Source organism: Amblyomma americanum, chromosome 7 (assembly GCF_052857255.1).
Source record: "Amblyomma americanum isolate KBUSLIRL-KWMA chromosome 7, ASM5285725v1, whole genome shotgun sequence".
NCBI classification, from domain to species: domain Eukaryota; kingdom Metazoa; phylum Arthropoda; class Arachnida; order Ixodida; family Ixodidae; genus Amblyomma; species Amblyomma americanum.
The window spans coordinates 158,500,380-158,517,937 of NC_135503.1; the positions used below are offsets into that span (position 1 = coordinate 158,500,380).

Here is a 17,558-nt window from a genome sequence, read left to right on the forward strand (position 1 = left end):
AAATGCACTTTGCTGGTAGTTAGTGCATATGTCCTCCTTTCTTGTGTTCCATTATCCTCTAATATATCGCATAGTTGCTCTGAGGCATGCCAGTAAGTCCAAGCATCCACGACCCTAACCTGCTGCAAAAGTTGTTATTTATTTATTTACAGATACTGCAGGCCCTTCTCGGGCCCATGCAGGAGTGGTTACAAGGAGGGAATATAAAACAAAGGGAATACGTAAAGTACAAGGGTACAAAAATAACATTTCATCGCTATAGTGGCACAGGGTACTAATGACGTCAAAGCCAGGAGAAGAAACTAGCGGGTTGAAAAGGAAACACATGTAATTGCAAAGAAAATACAAATGGAAATTGGGCGACATAGGTTCATCACGGTGGTACTGACAGTGATTCAACTCTGTTAACAGGTGAAATAAACGAGTTTTAATGTTAAAATTCTATTCAGCTATTAGAGTGACTGGTGATTCTCATCAAAAGGTTGTTTTTTTTTTCATGGCAATAGGACACGATGAAAACATTACATGAGCTTTAGATATACTCTACAAGTTAATAAAACCCTTGATTGGTGTTCAAAGGCGAGATGAAAAGATGAAACATAACTCACTTTCTATAGTGTGCATTAACTGGACAGTAGTGGTTGTGTGGTGTGCATTTCACTTGTGTCCTTCCGTTTGATCATTTCGCAGTACAGTTTCCATGAACTGCATTTTTAGTGCTGCAACGTTGCAGTACAAACTTAATGCAGTGCCGTTAGCTCCAGCCATTTTATGAGAAATTCCCCAGCAGAGGTTCCCGGAAGTGCTTTTACAGTCACAAGACGCTGGATAATATCGAGTACGAAGAATGAACGAACACGGGCAAACTCAGTGACTATGGCCAATTGACCGAACAATGATGATAGGAAGTCGTTAGATAATCTTTTGGTAACTCAATCAAACGAAATATATAAACTATATAAGAAGAAATATCGGTGGCCAACTGCTAGAAGGGTGTTGTTAGGCTGCATCCAGGAAGTATGAAACCAATTAATAGACTTCCAATTTGTTTTAATGGGGTCTATAAACATTCGTCTAGAGACTTTCTAAAGAATGTTACTAAAAGTTTTTGTAGTAGACTACAGGACACCCTGGATATAATTATATATACCCTCTCCCCCTATCGTACCCCGCTGTCCCTCCTATCTGTGCCTCTCCTGTATTCACTAAAAAATCTTCCCTATCTGTGCTTGGAATCCTTGTCCTCTCCCCAGTCTTTTTCACAGGCCGCAGACCAGGTGCTGTGCGCACCAGTGCATGTCACTCCATGCAACGTAGGCGGTTGAGCAGAAATCAGTCTGGTCCGGAGACGAACTGGAAGGAAAAAAGCCTATAACTCTGACCAAAGGTCTCCAAAGGTGAATCCCGGTGTTTCGGCACAGGCTTGGCGGAGGCTTTGTGCTGTTCTCACGCACTAGCAAACCAACGTGACAAGTCTGCAGGCCGGCGCCTGGCACTCGTACCTTCCAGATGAGGAATACATGGAAACGAAAAGTTACAGGAAAGGAATCGCCGTGTGGGTAAGTGAGTCACGTGCGCGCAATGCATGGAATGAACCTTGCCGCGTCGCGAAGGCCGTGTACGTACGTATGTAGGCTGCGCGACGCGGCTGGGTTCCTGCTTCTTTTCCTGCTTTCGTGGGCCTCTCTTCCCTGCTGGTATCAGCGCCGTTTAGCGCGTCGAGTGCAGAGCCCATGGCAGTGCTCCTGATCGTGCCACAGGCAGGCGGCGACTCACCGTTCTTGACGGTGGCGGGCCCCCAGTAGCCCGTGGGGTTGACCTTGAGCGGCTCGGGCGCCTGGTTGAGGAATCCCACTAGCACGGCGGCGACTATGCCGCCCACAAGAAAGCAGCTGAAAGCCCGCCGGCACGAGCACATCTGCATGGGTAGAGAGCAAGCGCAAAAGCATTCCTGAATGTTGGTCAAGATAAACAAGTCAGAAGCGAACGTTTCCTCTCCTGACTATTCTTTGTACATCTTCATGATTACCTTCCTCGCGAGATGACTCGTCACCCACTAATGACGCTTACAACGCTCTATACACTTTACTACAGAAACATGCATGGACAGATGAACGACACACAGTGCGCTTTAAGCATCCTGTACAAACATCTAGGTCCAGTTCTCGCGTTCTTAGCAGTCGCATACTGAGCTCATATCACCAAGGATATTACTTTGCCGGAAACGACTGGGACAGCCTAGCCGCTCCAGTTTAAGCTTGTTTCTCCCACACTACATCTCACGATCGTTTTAGTGAGCTGAACGAATGAAGTTAACATGGAAGGAGGTATTTTGGACGATAAAATATCAGCCTCAACTTTAGACTCTAAATGTTCATGTTCTAAAGGCACAAAAGTACGAATCGCTATATTTTAAGACTGCTTGCAAATTGCCTACAGCAATTCTTTAAATTTTCCGGGGAAATTCATGACAATTAAGATTCAATGTCGTATATATTGCGAATACAACTTTATCCATACTAAACTGAAAGAAACAAAGACTACAGGCCCCAGACCACGCCCAGCATATTATGACGCTTCAGCCACAAAATTTCGCCCTTACCTTTCGAGGTACGTAAGTGCTGTGGATAAAATGAAAATAGAGGACTGCGTTATCGACGATGACCGCCCTTTAAACAATTTCTTTAGTTCACTCCCAATCTCCCTGGCGCGCTCAAGCGCTTCGCGCGACTGAGCTCTGGAGCGGGTCTAATCAATTCGAGACGTTAGGATCACGGGACGTGTAATCCTGAACATGCAGCTTAACGTCGTCATCAAAATGTCAGTAGGCCGTAGCAATTTTCCAGGTGCATCCCTTAGACGCTACACAGAACCGATCTACCCACTGTTACAGGCAGGTTTTACCTATTTGTTTCAAACTACCACGCTACCCGCACATATATAAACGAAGGCAACATTAACTGAAACCACCTAGATAGAAAGGCATGCGGGAATATTTCTCTCTCTCTGTCTGTGTGTGTGAGGGGGGGGGGGGGGGGTGGCGAGCTGATCAGTGAAAAATAAGTAGCGTAATAATTTTTACGTTCAGTATAACTGATTACAATGTCGAAGAAAGGAGCCGCCGGTAGGATTCGAATCCGCGGCCTTCGCATCTCGCGTACGGTGCTCTACCATCTAAGCTACGACGGCGGCGGCTGTCCAACCTTCTACTTTCAGTTGTATTTATGTAGCCTAACATTCAGAACATTCACCAGCGCCACCCTCGACAACAGCGGCGCACATGGAATTTCCTGTAATACCGCAAATGCTATGTGTGGATCGAACGAAGAAGACGGCAGCTGTATGAGAACCCTCTTATAAGCTAGAGATTGCACCAAGACTGCCAAAACCGAAGCCCTTGATAAAGGAACATTGAGGGCAACTCCGTCAAATTTCTGTCCTGAGTAGAAACTGATTCTCTGGCTAGGTTAACGTCTGACTGAGCGCAAAAGACGCATTTATAGGTCATAAAACTGAATTAAACAACTTTATACTCGCGACACCGTGAGGGACGGAAATGAGTGGCACAGCATGTCTGGGATAGGCGCCCGATATTCGGTGTCGACGCACACGGTTCAATCACCTGTACTTTGTCCTTCGGTCATTTCTGGGGTATAAAAACCAAATGAATATACCAGGTTTTTCAGAGAAGTCAAGCACAAATTCTTAAAAATAGGGTTTTTGAGGTAAAAAGAAGCCTTTTCTGTCATAGTAATGCCAGTGTTGGCGGATGTTAAATAACAGGCGAATCATGTCAACTAGTAAAGTGATTCACGAAATTATAATGTTCGACTTTCTGAGTGTCACCAGTAAGCGACCACTTGCAATCAGATTTCTAGCCGGCCTTTAGCATTGTCAGTTTTTAGAATTTTGAAAACGCGATTACCCTCGCCGCTGTGGCTCAAGAAATTGGGGCCAGTTCTCGCGCCATTCCAAAAGCGCACGCCTGGGGCCATTACATAAAATTTGGGTAATGGTCACTCCCCACGCCGTCAGGTGCCGCTGACCGTTTCACCCGGGCGTCAGGCGAATGCAGTGTCCGGTCTATAGCTGTGGCTGCTGGCCGAATGAAGGTGGGGCTTCCAGCATTGCAAAGGCAAGTACTCAAACTGTCAATGACGTCTTCAACTTTTCATCCACGACGTCCGCGGTAGCATGTGCCTGTCACCTCCGATAGAGCGATGAGCGTAGAAATAGCCGCAGTTAATGCGAGGAGCTGGACAGCGGTCAATGCTTCCTTCTTCCACGTAGACATGCACAATTTCGTTACGCCGGAGTATAAACTCGCCTTAACAGAGCCTGCGCTGAACCGCTAACCAACGTATTCGGTGGCGGCATCTATGGGAGCCACTGAAACCCCACGCCCACTCACTCAATGAAAAAAAAAAACCTCTGCCGAGGCTCGTAATTGAACCAGGGCCTTTAGCGCCACGACGGCTCAAGGTTTAACCATGAATAAAGGCGCATCTAGTGAATGCACTCTTCCGATGCAGAGGTCTCTGCGCTTTCGCTACGTATATCCTGGCCTAGCAGAGCTATAGGACATCAGCATTTTTTTAACTGCCTTGTACCTTGCCTCCCGTCCCAAATAAACGATTTCCGTTAAGTAGTTTGAAGTTGACTGGCACAGCCGGGAATGTTTCGCCGGGCGAGCGTGCGAAGACACAAGTGCTCTTTATACTGCGAACTGCCTTGTACGATTACCAACCAGCGTGCCATCATAGTTTTTCATCGACCGTGGCGATCATCTCACCAGCCTTAACAGTCTCCTTCAAAGGTTAACTATAGCACTTGAAGCGGCACTTGGAGTTCATCTGCTGTTCGGCGCTTGTAAATCGAGGCGCGTCAAAAACAAAACCACGGGGCACGCAAAGCTCATAGACGCGAAGCGCCATAACAAATCGAAACTCTCCTGGCCGCCTGTGGCGCCGCCAAGCATCGGTTTTCTTTGCTTCCAACATTCAGGTTGTCTTTTGTCTGTCTTCCGTGTGTGATAAATGTGCACTATCAGTTTTAAAACAAAACTTACTTCAATACTGAACCGCGCAACCTTCCTTAGTCTGCCTCAGATATTCGCGGCCTCCATGTAGGAAGAAAAATTCCTCCAAGGTGGCGTCTCTTGTCCTATGACGTCATCACGCTTGTACTTGCGAGATTGGCCTGTGGCGGCGATACCTGTATTTTGGTTCTTGCTATTTTCTAACTTACAAGAGCTTTGTTTTCAGTAAGAGTGGCGTTTTTGTGCTCAGGAGCTGGTATTCTACCGATACAAGCCAACTTCAATTTCTCCTCAGTGTCCCTTTAAAATAGAAGTGGATGATTGGATGGCTGTCTCCAGTTCGACCCATCGCGCCTCGGATGGAGCGTCTCACGTTGTGATCATGTTTGCGTCACGGCGGCGGCGCCGCTGGTTGTGCAATGCAATTCTCGCCATTCGGTCTCTTGAATGGGAGCTGTTAGTAAGGGTGAGAGTGAGGGAGGGTCGACGGTGTCAGGGTGAGGGCGAGGGAGGCCCGCCAAATTTTGTTAAGTGAAGTTAGGGAGGGCTCGATAATTTTTCAAAATGAGGGCGAGGGTGAGGGAGGGGCATGGATTTTAAAGTAAGTGGCGGGAGGAAAAGAAAAAATGAGGGCATTTGTCCACTGGTTGTGATAGGTTAAGATTTTCCACGGCAAAACTGATGCTTGCAAACAGCCTCTACTATCATGTTCCGTTTAGATTACACATCACTGCGATGTATCTGCTCCGGACTAAAGCCCCTAGACAGCCGGCCCGCCCATGCACAAGATGCACACGTTAGGTAAGTCGCTAAAAGCCAGGACAGTGGACTTTTTTTACGCTCCGTTGGTCTTCTACACGTGCCTGGAAGCGCTGGAATCTTATTGTCATCACACTGTATTTTATGTCACTCCTTTTTACCTACGCGTATTCGTCGTATACTTCTGTTGTCATGACAACACTCTGCACTAATGTCAAATCTCCCTTGTTTTGAGGCAAGCAGTGAAGACTGAATGAATGAAGAAAAAAAAAGCCTCACACAGAACAAGGTGTATCGACGAACGCAACTGAAAGAAGCACCATTATACTCACCTTGTCTCCTGTCAAATGAAGGGACTGTCCTAAACGGCCAGGAATCAGGAAATTAAAGCACGCAAAGGCGCAGTTCACAAGCCGCATTGCGACTTTGTAAAATGTATGACAACTTGTTGTGAATCACTGTTTGGTACAAGTATGATTATTTTTTGGTATTAATACCTCAAATCGCCCAGGTACGTGGCATTCATGAGAGATGGGCTGAACGTTTAAAGTATGCCTTTGGCCGAGAAGACATATAAGTAAATAAATACTGTGGAGACACCTAATTAGATTACGTGCAAGAAATGCAATAGCATCAGAATCGATGCAAGTGGAGAGAGGGGTGGCAGGTCACGTGGCCTGATGAGGTCATAACTGTTTCGACCAATCCGCAAATTTTATGACAGACACAGCGCCTAGCTGTTTTTTTTTTTTCATGATGAGACTTCAGTTTGCGCCGATGCAGGCGGAGCGGAGGTGGGTGGCAGGTGCAACATCACGTGACCTCGAGGAGGGTTGCGCTGCTTTGCGAATCCACGACAGATGGCGTTTCAAACGTTCTACGCATGCGCTTCTCCGTGCGCAGCCGCTGCGCCGCGTCGGAGCTAGCGGTCGGACTGTAGGCAGGCAGAATTTGTGCCTGGCACGTCGTTGCAGACTTGACGTGACGACCACTACCGGCGCTCACCCGCGCGCCGAGAACGTCGGAGTATATCCGCGCCTTTACTGCTGGCAGAACAGTTTGGTCCCAGATGGCTTCTGCGCAGCACCGGCACTAGACGCAAGCTCATCTCGTGTCTCCGAGTCGGACCACATCAAGTCCCTATGCATCTCCAAATTCTTCTCCCATGATAGTGCTCAAGCCCCGTTTACGGCGCAGCGCGCCCGGCGCCGACGGGGTCCCCTACCAAATACCTTCTACCTGAAACATAGACCTGTGGAGGAGCACTGCACACCGCAGTCGCCGTGCCTATCCCAAAAAAGGGAACACCCGCGAGCGGCCCTGGCTCCTGTATATCGGCCCGGACGCGCTGGCACCAGAGCAGAGTGGCTTCCGACGTCCCCGCTCCACTGCGGACTGCGTGGCAGACGTTCTCTCAATACATTCTGTACCACGTGAGCTACTTCATACTGCTCGATGTGCAAACTGCTTTTAACCGCCCTCCGCATAAATTTATATTGGAGGCCCTGAGCCCCTGACAGCTCTTGGCGTCACGGACCACGTGCTTGATTATGTTAAGGGCTTCCTCTGCGATTGATCTTTCCGAGTGAAAGTAGGGAACACTGTGTACCTAGGAACAGGGGAACGTTCTAATTGGCCCCTATCTATTGAATTTGGCTCTAGCACGTATTCCCCTTTGCATTGCCGAATGCGCCCGCCGATCTGTGTTCATCGCTATACAGGGTGTCTCAGCGAACACTTTCAAAAGTTTTCAAACTTTGGCATTTTCGACTATATACGTGCACTGGAGCGGTTGCTTAAGCAACCCCTCCAGTTCACATCACCTGACCTAACCTAACCTCACAATGCCTGCATGCTTTAGAAAGCGCATGTATTTTTGCACGATGTATCCAAATTTTGTCGAGCGAGAGCGGCGAAGGTAATCGCGGTTTCTAAATTCTAAAAACTGTTACGGCTATTACTAAAGACCACCTACAAATTTCTAATTGCAACCAGTTGCCTATCTGTGTAAGTTCAAAAATAGTTATCAGAGACTAGCTTGTCCACCAACACTGGTAATACTATGCCGAAAAAATCATATTTTTACCTCAAAAAAATTCTCCGCCAACACTGCCTCATTGTCCGACTTAAGAGCGTTAGCTACGGGAGCTTGAAGTGCTAACATTAGACGTTTTTAGCCTACCAGAGACGTACACCGCACGCGCAGCCGTCGTCCGGTAAACCGGTATACGTCTCCGGTAAGCTAAAAAAGTCTATTGGTGTGCTCAACAAACGTGAAGAAGGCCAAATCCAAACATCCGTGGATGTTTCTTTTTACGGCAACATCCATGCATGCATGTGTTCGGAAAAGAATCATCCTCATCATGGATGGACGGACGGATGTGGGATGGATGCATGGACGGACGGACGAATGAATGAATGTAAGGACGGACGGAAGGTAGGAGCGCCCCCTTTGAAATGCGGTCGTTGCAGTTGCCACCATGTATGGTCGGCTTTTTTTCTTTATTGTTTAACAGTGTTCTAAGTTACTAATATTCGCCATTTTCTATAAAAACGTTTTCCTGCACTTCTAACCTTATGTCATCTCTCTGCTTTTGAGCCAAGAATCTTCCAATCGCTTTTTTCTAATTTCCACCGCAGCTTTATTTACATTTAGGAAAGCAGAAAGTTGTGCTAGTTGGTTGATATGCATACTGAAGAAGTAGGCGCGGAAAAACGAGGACAAGCGAGACAAACAAAGACGAGCGGTCGTCTTTTTTTGTCTCGCTTGTCCTCGTTGTTCCGCGCCAACTTCTTCAGTATGCTTTATTTACATGACCACTATTATCTCTAAACCCTAGGACATCAGGAAGAGTGACTGTGCCTGCATCGACATCGGGATAGATACCATCACATTTGAGTATGAGGTGTTCAATTGTTTCTACAGATTTAACACAAACAGCTCATGCGTCATCTTCGTTAATTTTCTTTTTGCAGCTGCGCGTTCCAATACACCCTGACATAGCTTCAAAAACTAGGGAACTGCCTCTCGAGTTATCAAAGAATGCGTCCTCCATGCTCTGCCTATTCCAGTATTGATATAGTCCTACACTATGCTTTTTTTTTTCATTGAATTAATCCACTTTTTACCTTCCGCGTTATTAACCTCTCGTTTAATGCTCTTTCGATCTCCGTCCTCGAGTATGGCATATTTACTGGTTAGCTTCCTAGTTCTTTTCCGCCATTGTAAGTCAACTCTCTTTCTGTATACCGGTATACCTTAGCTGCCCACCTGTTGTCCTCCCATTTCTTCGGCGATCTTTGTATATTATTTTACTCTGAGCTTCCCGTGCTTCGAACGATGACAAGCCAATATCCCCCTGTACTGCCTCGTTTGTGGTTTTCCCGTGGGCGCCTAGTGCTAGTTTTCCAACAGCTCTCTGATTTACTTCCAGTCACGACTGAACTCCTGCCCTTAAGCACAGAACCAAATTCCCGAAAGTGAACCCCGGCACCATTATTTTCCAAATACCTCGCAATACTTCATATTTGTTGTACCCCCATAATGCCCTATATTTCAGTATAGCGGCATCTCTTCGCCCTTTTTGCCGTAAGACTGTTCGTGCTTTCCCGTGTACATCTCCCCTAGCTTCATTTATCCATACCAAGAGATATTTGTATTCGGCCACTCGGGGTATTTCATGGCCTTGTATGTTAAGCTCCTGAGCAGTAGTATAGTTGAAAATCGTCACCTGACTTAGTTGCCTAAAACTGAAACCTAAAGTGCTTCCTTCGTCACTACAGCGAGCATTGCAAATATATCTGGCTATCTGCTAACAGCGCAATATCGTCCGAATACACTAAACCCGGTAGTCTTTGCTCAATGAACTTTCCGCCTAATTTGTACGTCAGAGTAAAACCTAGATTGCTTCCTTGCAGCCTTCTTTCCATACTTATCATGTAAAGCATGAACAGCAGCAGTGAGAGCGGATAGCCTTGCCTTAATTATTTGGGTACCTCGACAGTTGTCGTACTCTTAATCCCCTCCCATGTAATTTCAACTTTATTATCTTGGTATATTTCCTGTAGAAAATCAATTACCTCATGACCGATACCTTCATCTTTTAATATGTTCCACATGAGTTCCCTGTTAACGTTGTCGTATGCACCGCTTATGTACAGGAAGGCTAAATACAGAGGGTCTGTTTTCCACCTTAGCTATTTCTACGCACTGGGTAAGCCCGAACAGGCTATCATCTAAGCCCCTACCTCTTCTGAACCCTTCTGAAGTTCTCCGAGTATTCTATTACTTTCTATCTATGCCTGTATTTTTAATTTTACCGCCTGCATTGCCAGCCTGTATATAACTGATGTTATCGCAATCGGTCAAAAGGAGTTTATGTTCGTCTTATAGCCTTGCCCATTATAAATCAAATTCATTTCACTCTGTTTCCATCTGTGCGGAATTTGCTTATTTGTCATGACTACTACGGTGATCTGCCCTGTGGTCCCCTGTGTAAACGTTCTCGCGATGCACCGTGCAGCAGCAGCCTCGCCTCGAGGAGGAGCACATTCCCTTGTTAGTTACCTTAACTAATGAGAGGGAGCCAGCGCCGCAGCGCGAAAGACTGCTCGACGCGGAAAAGGGCAAAAGGTGCTTCGGCTGGGATCGTCAGCGCGAGCTGACGTGCCGCTCGCGGCTCCGCTCTTCGCCAGCGGGTCGAGGAAGCGGCGGGTAGGCTGGCTCCCGCATCCAACACCACCTAGGTGGTGCTGCCGCATCTCGTCCCGTCCGGCCTCGGAGTATATCCCTTGCCCTAGCGCGGGCGAACATTCGCTCGGAACCTTGCTGGTGAGTCGGAAGACCTCAATTCATTAGCATATCTTGTTGCTAGCTGGCGTTATTTTTGCTGTAGCAATAAATGTCTGTTTGTGTCAGCCAATGTGTCGTTCCTTTGTTCTGTCAGAGCAAGGCCCGCCGTGGTTGGCGTGCGCGCTGTTGCGTACGCGATCACGGGGTGGGGTCCGGGCGGCTTCGAACTGTGTCAGCCGCGATTAAGCAGGGAAAAACTATCCCCCGATTAAAACCCCACATCTGGCGCCCAACGTCGGGCCTGCTCTTGGAGCATCGGACGACTGTCTGTACGGTTCGAGGAACGCTCTTTGTCCAGACTTGACCAGTGCTGGGCCTAGAGCGAATTTTGTTCGCTAGGACCTGTGGCATGCTTTCTTGAGTGCGAGGTGTATTGCGCTACAGCACGTTTGAACTTTTCAACATGCTCAGCACATTTTTCGTCAAGTTTCCCTGCAGTTCCTTCACGAGAACCATTTGGTCCGCATCGAGGGCGCACGAGGCCTAGCGCCCGCGGAGTTGCCGAGCCCGAAGCTAGTGAGTACGGAAGCCGCGTGGGTGGTCCGAGTTTTCTGTGTATATTTTTCTCTACTGTCTCTTTTTCCACTCTGGGAATCGCGGCTCCAGGTGGCCTGGGGACACAGGTGCCGCTACGAGCTCGCTGGTATTGGAGCTCGGCCCCGGACCCTCCGACACCGTCCGATACGGTGGGCACCGACCTCTCAGAAGCTGCTTCGGGCATTGAGCGGGGTAGGACTACCCCACAAAGCTGATGTCTCCTCGCGGATACGCGCACGTAACCCTTGTCGGGTCTTTATTGTGGCCACGGTCGTTGTCAGTGGTAGTCAGGCCTAATGCTTTTCGGAGCTGCCTGCACCGCGTAAGAAGAGGCACGACCACCGGACCGTGGTGTTAAGAGGGGGCGCACTTTGCTGCCCGCCCGTGTTTTTGTAACCTCTCACGAACTGAGCAGTCTCGTTCAACTCAAGAAAGGGCTTTGTTCACTCGAACTTTGCGTTTGCACAGCCGCTCGACACGTTTCGCTAGCGAGTTAGGCACTGTGCCACGAGTCCCTTGCAGATGCCGTTTCCCCTCCCGTGACCTCCTAGCAAACAACGTACCTCCCCACGTGCGCCCAGAAAGGATGGAATGTCCCAGTCCCAGTACAACATTTATCGAACATTTCCAGGCCGTAGAGGTAGGACACAAAAACACAAGCAAAAGGGCAGTGCTTCCACTTAAGGCCTAGAAACGTTTTTTCGAGGGTGTTAAGCAGAAACAAAAACAAATAATAGCATTTTGGTCCCAGAAAGGTAACTGGGAGAACGTTTTTCGGACCAATACTTTTCAACAAAAAATACATATTGACTCCTCGCTCCCTTTTCTCTCTCCTTCGAGCCAAAAGCTACGTGGAGAGAAGGTTTTGCTCTTGAACTCGCCGTTTTGAGAGATAAAAGTTTTGTTTAGTCGCCGCGGTGGCTGAGTGGTTACGGCGCTCGGCTTCTAGCCCGAAAGACGCGTGTTCGATCCCGGCCGCGGCGGTCGTATTTCGATGGAGGCGAAATTCTAGAGGCCCGTGTACTGTGCGATGTCAGTGCACGTTAAAGAACCCCAGGTTGTGGAAATTTCCGGAGCCCTTCACTACGGCGTCCCTCATAGCCCGAGTCGCTTTGGGACGTTAAGCCCCCATAAACCTAAACCAAACAGTTTTGTTTGAACAACCGAAAGAAGCGCAGTTCACCCCGCATCTCTCTCGTGGGCCGTCGGCTCGATGATGCAGCCAGGAGACGGCGTTCTGCCTCTTCATCGCACCGCCGGAAGCGGCGGTCACCAACGTGCCCGTCTTATATAGTGTTTCCAACTTCACGGTGCGGCGGTCCCTGCAGGCATCCCCAACTACCAGCAGTCCCAGTTGCGCCGCTGTCTAGCAGAGGCGCAGTAATGGGCCTCCCGTCGCTCACCCGGCTTCCTCGCTGGACGGAAGCCATCTTGCGCACACGTATTCGCGCAGCCCCTAGCCGCTCGCACGCAAGCCTCAGCGCGCGGCAGCTCTTGCTCTCATCACTGGGCTGTCGTGAACTTCGTAGCTATGGATTGATATGCTTGGGTATCGGGACCGAGGTCTTCACCACATGACGATGAACTCTGCAGACGACGGAGGGAAGCCTTCAGGAGGGTTGGTAAACTTGAAGGTTTATTTACATATTTACAACAGAAGCAGGGAGACCAAAAGTCAGTGATGAAGTGCCGTGAAACCAGCCAAATTGCGGCTTAAATACAGTGGATATTCCCTAGGCGTCTAGCTAGGGAAACCGGTGGCTGATCAAGCGTCCAATGGGCAGACACACTCTTCATAGTCTCCGCCCTAACAAACAAGTGCACAGGCGATAAGGAATCCAGACGCCTTGAGGTCCTGGAATGCAGTTTCCGACGGGTTGACCAGGTGCATAAGGTCGTTGGCTTTGTAGGCGGTGATCCCCTCCGTGGAAAGATGCGTCCTGACGGTCCCGGTGAATTCCAGAAGGTAAGATGAATCAGCCGTGTCCGCCCCCGCTTTGTCTGGCCGCGCAGGTGCAAGCGAGCGAGGAGGGTCCGGCGCCTTTGTTCGGGTCTTCCTGCCGGTCCACGTGAGGGCGCAGTTCGGGAGAAACGCCGCATTCCATACTCCGGACGAAGGGATTAGAGGCCTTTCGTCACAGCTCGCCGTCGCCAGGAGCCGTTCCTAATCCTCTTCTCAGGACGACAGCACCTTTGGTCAAACATAGTTCGATGGCGCCTGCCGGGCTCGTCTGTTCCCGCTGTCGGGGCCTCCGATCACAACAATCCGTCCACCGCCAAGACGCCACGAAGTGGTTGTAGCTGGTCGGTGCACCGCGAATGGGCGTCAGAGTCCCAGTCGGCCTTGTAGTAGTCAGCCCACTTGACCTGCACAGCTGGCAAGGGTCCTCAACGGAGCATTAGCGATCAGATCTGAGCTCAGCCCCTACCTCCGGCTAGGCAGTACGCGGCCAGCCTCAGAACATTGCCAGGTCTTTAATACGGAGCAATATGGCTGCAAATTTTGGATGATTTAACCCTCGCCAACAGCTCACGCCAGGAAGTCTGCTGAACCAAAACTAGTTCCTCTTTTTGTTTTTCCTTTTTCGCAAAAGACATGCGTCTGAAATTTGGTAAGAAACTATTTTTTTTCAGCAATGAGGTAGGTACGGAGAATCAAGAAGAAAAAAAAACAAAACAAAAACAAAAAATGATAGACGGTAGCTTTTCTCGAGCATTAGGGCATTTTACGCCAGATTATGCAGGAGCTACGACTGAGACCGTCGGCATTCCCGTTTTCCGCCCTTTTCGGTAGCGGTAGCCCGACTGAGTCACTGGTAGAGGACCGACTACGTCCACCACCAAACGACGGAAGGGTTCGCTAATCACGGGCACTAGCTTCATCGGAGCCTTCCTTAAATCCCCTGGCTTTCCGACACGCTGACAGATGTCGCAGGACTTTACAAACTGCTCGACATCCCTGAAGCATCCAGACCAATAAAACTCCTGTAGAAGCCTAGCTTTAGTTTTCTTCACTCCAAGGTGGCAAGACCAACCCCCACCATGGCACAATTTAAGGATGCCTGCGCGGTATTTCTGCGGCACCACGAGCCGATCAAACTGGACCCCCTTGAAGTCCTTGTACTGGGCGTTACATATGTTCCTGCCGCGGGCCTCTCCGCTCGTCTCAGAAGCATCGCCTCCTGGATTTCCCCTGCCTGACCAGTCGTGGGAGAGCCTTCGTTCTTCCTACGATTTACTTCAACTGCAATCTCGCTAGCCTTCGCACGAGTGAGCGCCTGGACGGTTCGATCGCCGAAACTACGACCCTCTTCCTGGAGCATCTGCTCCGACCAATTTGAAATTAGGTACGGAAATTTTCCCGGCAGATTCCGTGATACCGCTGCCTCCGTTTCCAGAACGCCAAACGGGCCCTCTATTCTAACTCGTGCGATCGGCAAGCATGCGCTATTCTCTTCGGCCAACTGCCTAATCCCTGCACATTCCCCAGTAAAATCAGCTGCGTTCACTTACGTGGGGTGGATTACGTCCATGGTGGCCGCGGAGTCCCTCAGAACCCGGCACGGTTTTCTATTAACCTGCATATCTTTCAGGTATGGCTCTAGCAGGCGCATGTTCTCATCGCCCGCCTCCACCAAGGAGAGAACGATTTCCTACTTCCTGCAAGCGTGGGCGAAGTGACCGGGCTCGTGACAACGGAAACACACTGGTTTCTTTCTGGATTCAAAAGCCTTATCCCTCTCTTTTTCGGTCGCCCCCTTTGTGGGGTTGCTTGATTCTGCTTTGTGGCCCTCGTTCCGCTCCCAGTTGCGGCTTGCTGCCCCTCCTGTCTGGATCGGTGGAAATTTTTTTTCTACTTTGGGGCTTACGGGGGCACGCGCACCCTCTGCTACGCGCTTGGCATGGAACTCTTCGGCCAGCTCTGCTGCACCTTCTAGGGTTTTATTTCCCTGCCTGTACTGCACCCACACGCGCATTTCTTCTCTCAAAGAGCCATAAAACTGCTCCAGGCAGGTGACCTCTATTACTTTATCGTGAGTTCCGTAAGCCTGTTCTCCCTTTAGCCATTCCTTCAGGTCTGCCTTAAGGTTATACGCAAAATCCGGAAATGACTGGTTAGGCTGTTTTCTGGCTTCCCTGAAGCGGCGCCGAAAGGCCTCTGCGGACAGGCGATACTTTTTTAGGAGTGCTGCCTTTACTTTAGTATAGTCTGCCGCCTCTTCTTTTGCCAGACGAGCGAGTATTTGGGCCGCCTCACACGGAAGAATGGTCAGAAGTTTTTGCGGCCAAGACTCGGTCGGGAACTCGCAACTTTCACATGCCCGCTCAAAATTCACGAGAAAGAGCCCTATGTCCTCTCCAAGTTTGTACGGTTGCAAGAGGTCCTTTATTTTTATTTTTGATGCTGCCAGGCTTGCCACTGTGTTCGGCACCTCTAGCCTAGTGCGTTCTGCCTGAGCTATCTGTAGATCGAGCCATTTTTTCTCGATCTCTCTTTCATGCTCTTCGCGCTTCCTCTCGTGCACTTCGCGCTTCCTTTCGTGCTCCCTTTCCTGCTCTTCGCGCTTCCTTTCGTGCTCCCTTTCCTGCTCTTCACGCTTTCTTTCGTGCTCTTTGCGCTTTCATGCTCTTCGCGCTTCCTTTTTTCTTCATCCTCTCGCTTCTTTTGTTCATCCTCTCGCTTTTTTGTTCCCTTTCCTTCTCCAACTCCTCCTTAATTAGCTCCGAACATTCTACTATCTCCTCCGCGTCCGCACCGAAATCCTCAATTGCCCTAATAAATTCAGATTTTCTACGGATCGACCCACAATCAATGCCCAATTCCCCGCATACGAGAATTAGGTCTGGTTTGCGCAGCTTCTTCCAGTCCATGACTATTTAAGCAACGGCAAGTCTCTACTCACGTGGTCAGAGGAGCCCCGGCTGCCTCTTATACCAACCTTCGATTGCCTAGGCTAACAATTTTCCAAAGTTGTAAAACCTGGCAATGCTCCAAGAGAAAGACCGCGCACTTACCTTACCATAGTCAGAACCAGGCGCAGACCATCCCACCGCTGCCAACCAGTTGATATGCTTGGGTATCGGGACCGACGTCTTCACCGCATTACGAAGAACTCTGCAGACGACGGAGGGAAGCCTTCAGGAGGGTTCGTAAACTTGAAGGTTTATTTACATATTTACAACAGAAGCAGGGAGACCAAAAGTCAGATGAAGAGCCGTGAAACCAGGCAAATTGCGGCTTAAATACAGTGGTAATTCCCTAGGCGCCTAGCTAGGGAAACCGGTGGCTGATCAAGCGTCCAATGGGCAGACACACACTTCATAGTCTCCGCCCTAACAAACACGTGCACAGGCGATAAGGAATCCAGACGCCATGAGGTCCTGGAATGCAGTTTCCGACGGGTTGACCAGGTGCATAAGGTCGTTGGCTTTGTAGGCGGTGATCCCCTCCGTGGAAAGATGCGTCCTGACGGTCCCGGTGAATTCCAGAGGGTAAGATGAATCAGCCGTGTCCGCCCCCGGTTTGTCTGGCCGCGCAGGTGCAAGCGAGCGAGGAGGGTCCGGCGCCTTTGTTCGGGTTTTCCTGCTGGTCCACGTGAGGGCGCAGTTCGGGAGAAACGCCGCATTCCATACTCCGGACGAAGGGATTAGAGGCCTTTCGTCACAGCTCGCCGTTGCCAGGAGCCGTTCCTAATCCTCTTCTCAGGACGACAGCACCTTTGGTCAAACATAGTTCGATGGCGCCTGCAGGGCTCGTCTGTTCCCGCTGTCGGGGCCTGCGATCACAACAGGATTCATGGCAGCTTTCCCGCGCAGCTCGGCGTGCCCACATAATTCCTTTTGGAACTGACCAGCGGCGCGCGGCGCATCGCAAGTCTTTTGCGCAGCTTCACGGCCCTGCACCATAATGGCGCTTACAGGCGTCGTTCGCGGCAGCGGATTTCAAGGCAATGGGCGACTCCTAGCGCGCACTCAGCATACCTCAGCGCCTCCGACGACTGTGGCGTGTTGTTGGTGGCAGCGCGGTCGTCCACTGCGGTCATAGGCGGGAGAGATCTTCGGAAGCCCACCAGACTCTTGCTGCAAGTGCCCATGGATTAAAACCTGCTTTACCTACATTTTCGTCCTGTCGCAGCGGTATAGTTTGTGTTGTGTTCGCGTCGCTGACTTTCAACCTACCCCCACCGGATCACCTGTGCCTTGATCCCCTCGATCTCGCCTCCCACGCCGTATTGTGCCGCACGCGCGGTCTTGCTATACCATGGGTGCGGCGCGCCAGGGCTCCTACCTCAAGACGTTGCCCCTTTCCATCCGGCTCCAAGCAGTCTTATCTCCACACTTAGTCACAAGAAAATAAAACGGGGGTGTAAC

At 49.8% G+C, this 17,558-nt stretch overlaps 1 protein-coding gene across 2 annotated transcripts in view; it reads right to left on the bottom strand.

The window, feature by feature from the left end:
* LOC144096716 (epoxide hydrolase 1-like) overlaps window positions 1-17,558 on the bottom strand; it is a 159,664-nt gene that overhangs the window by 129,790 nt on the left and 12,316 nt on the right. For both annotated transcript variants that reach the window (XM_077629558.1, XM_077629557.1), the window contains exon 2: window positions 1,777-1,918. In XM_077629558.1, coding sequence (XP_077485684.1) covers window positions 1,777-1,918 — 142 coding nt within the window. The remainder of the gene's footprint in view (window positions 1-1,776; window positions 1,919-17,558) is intronic.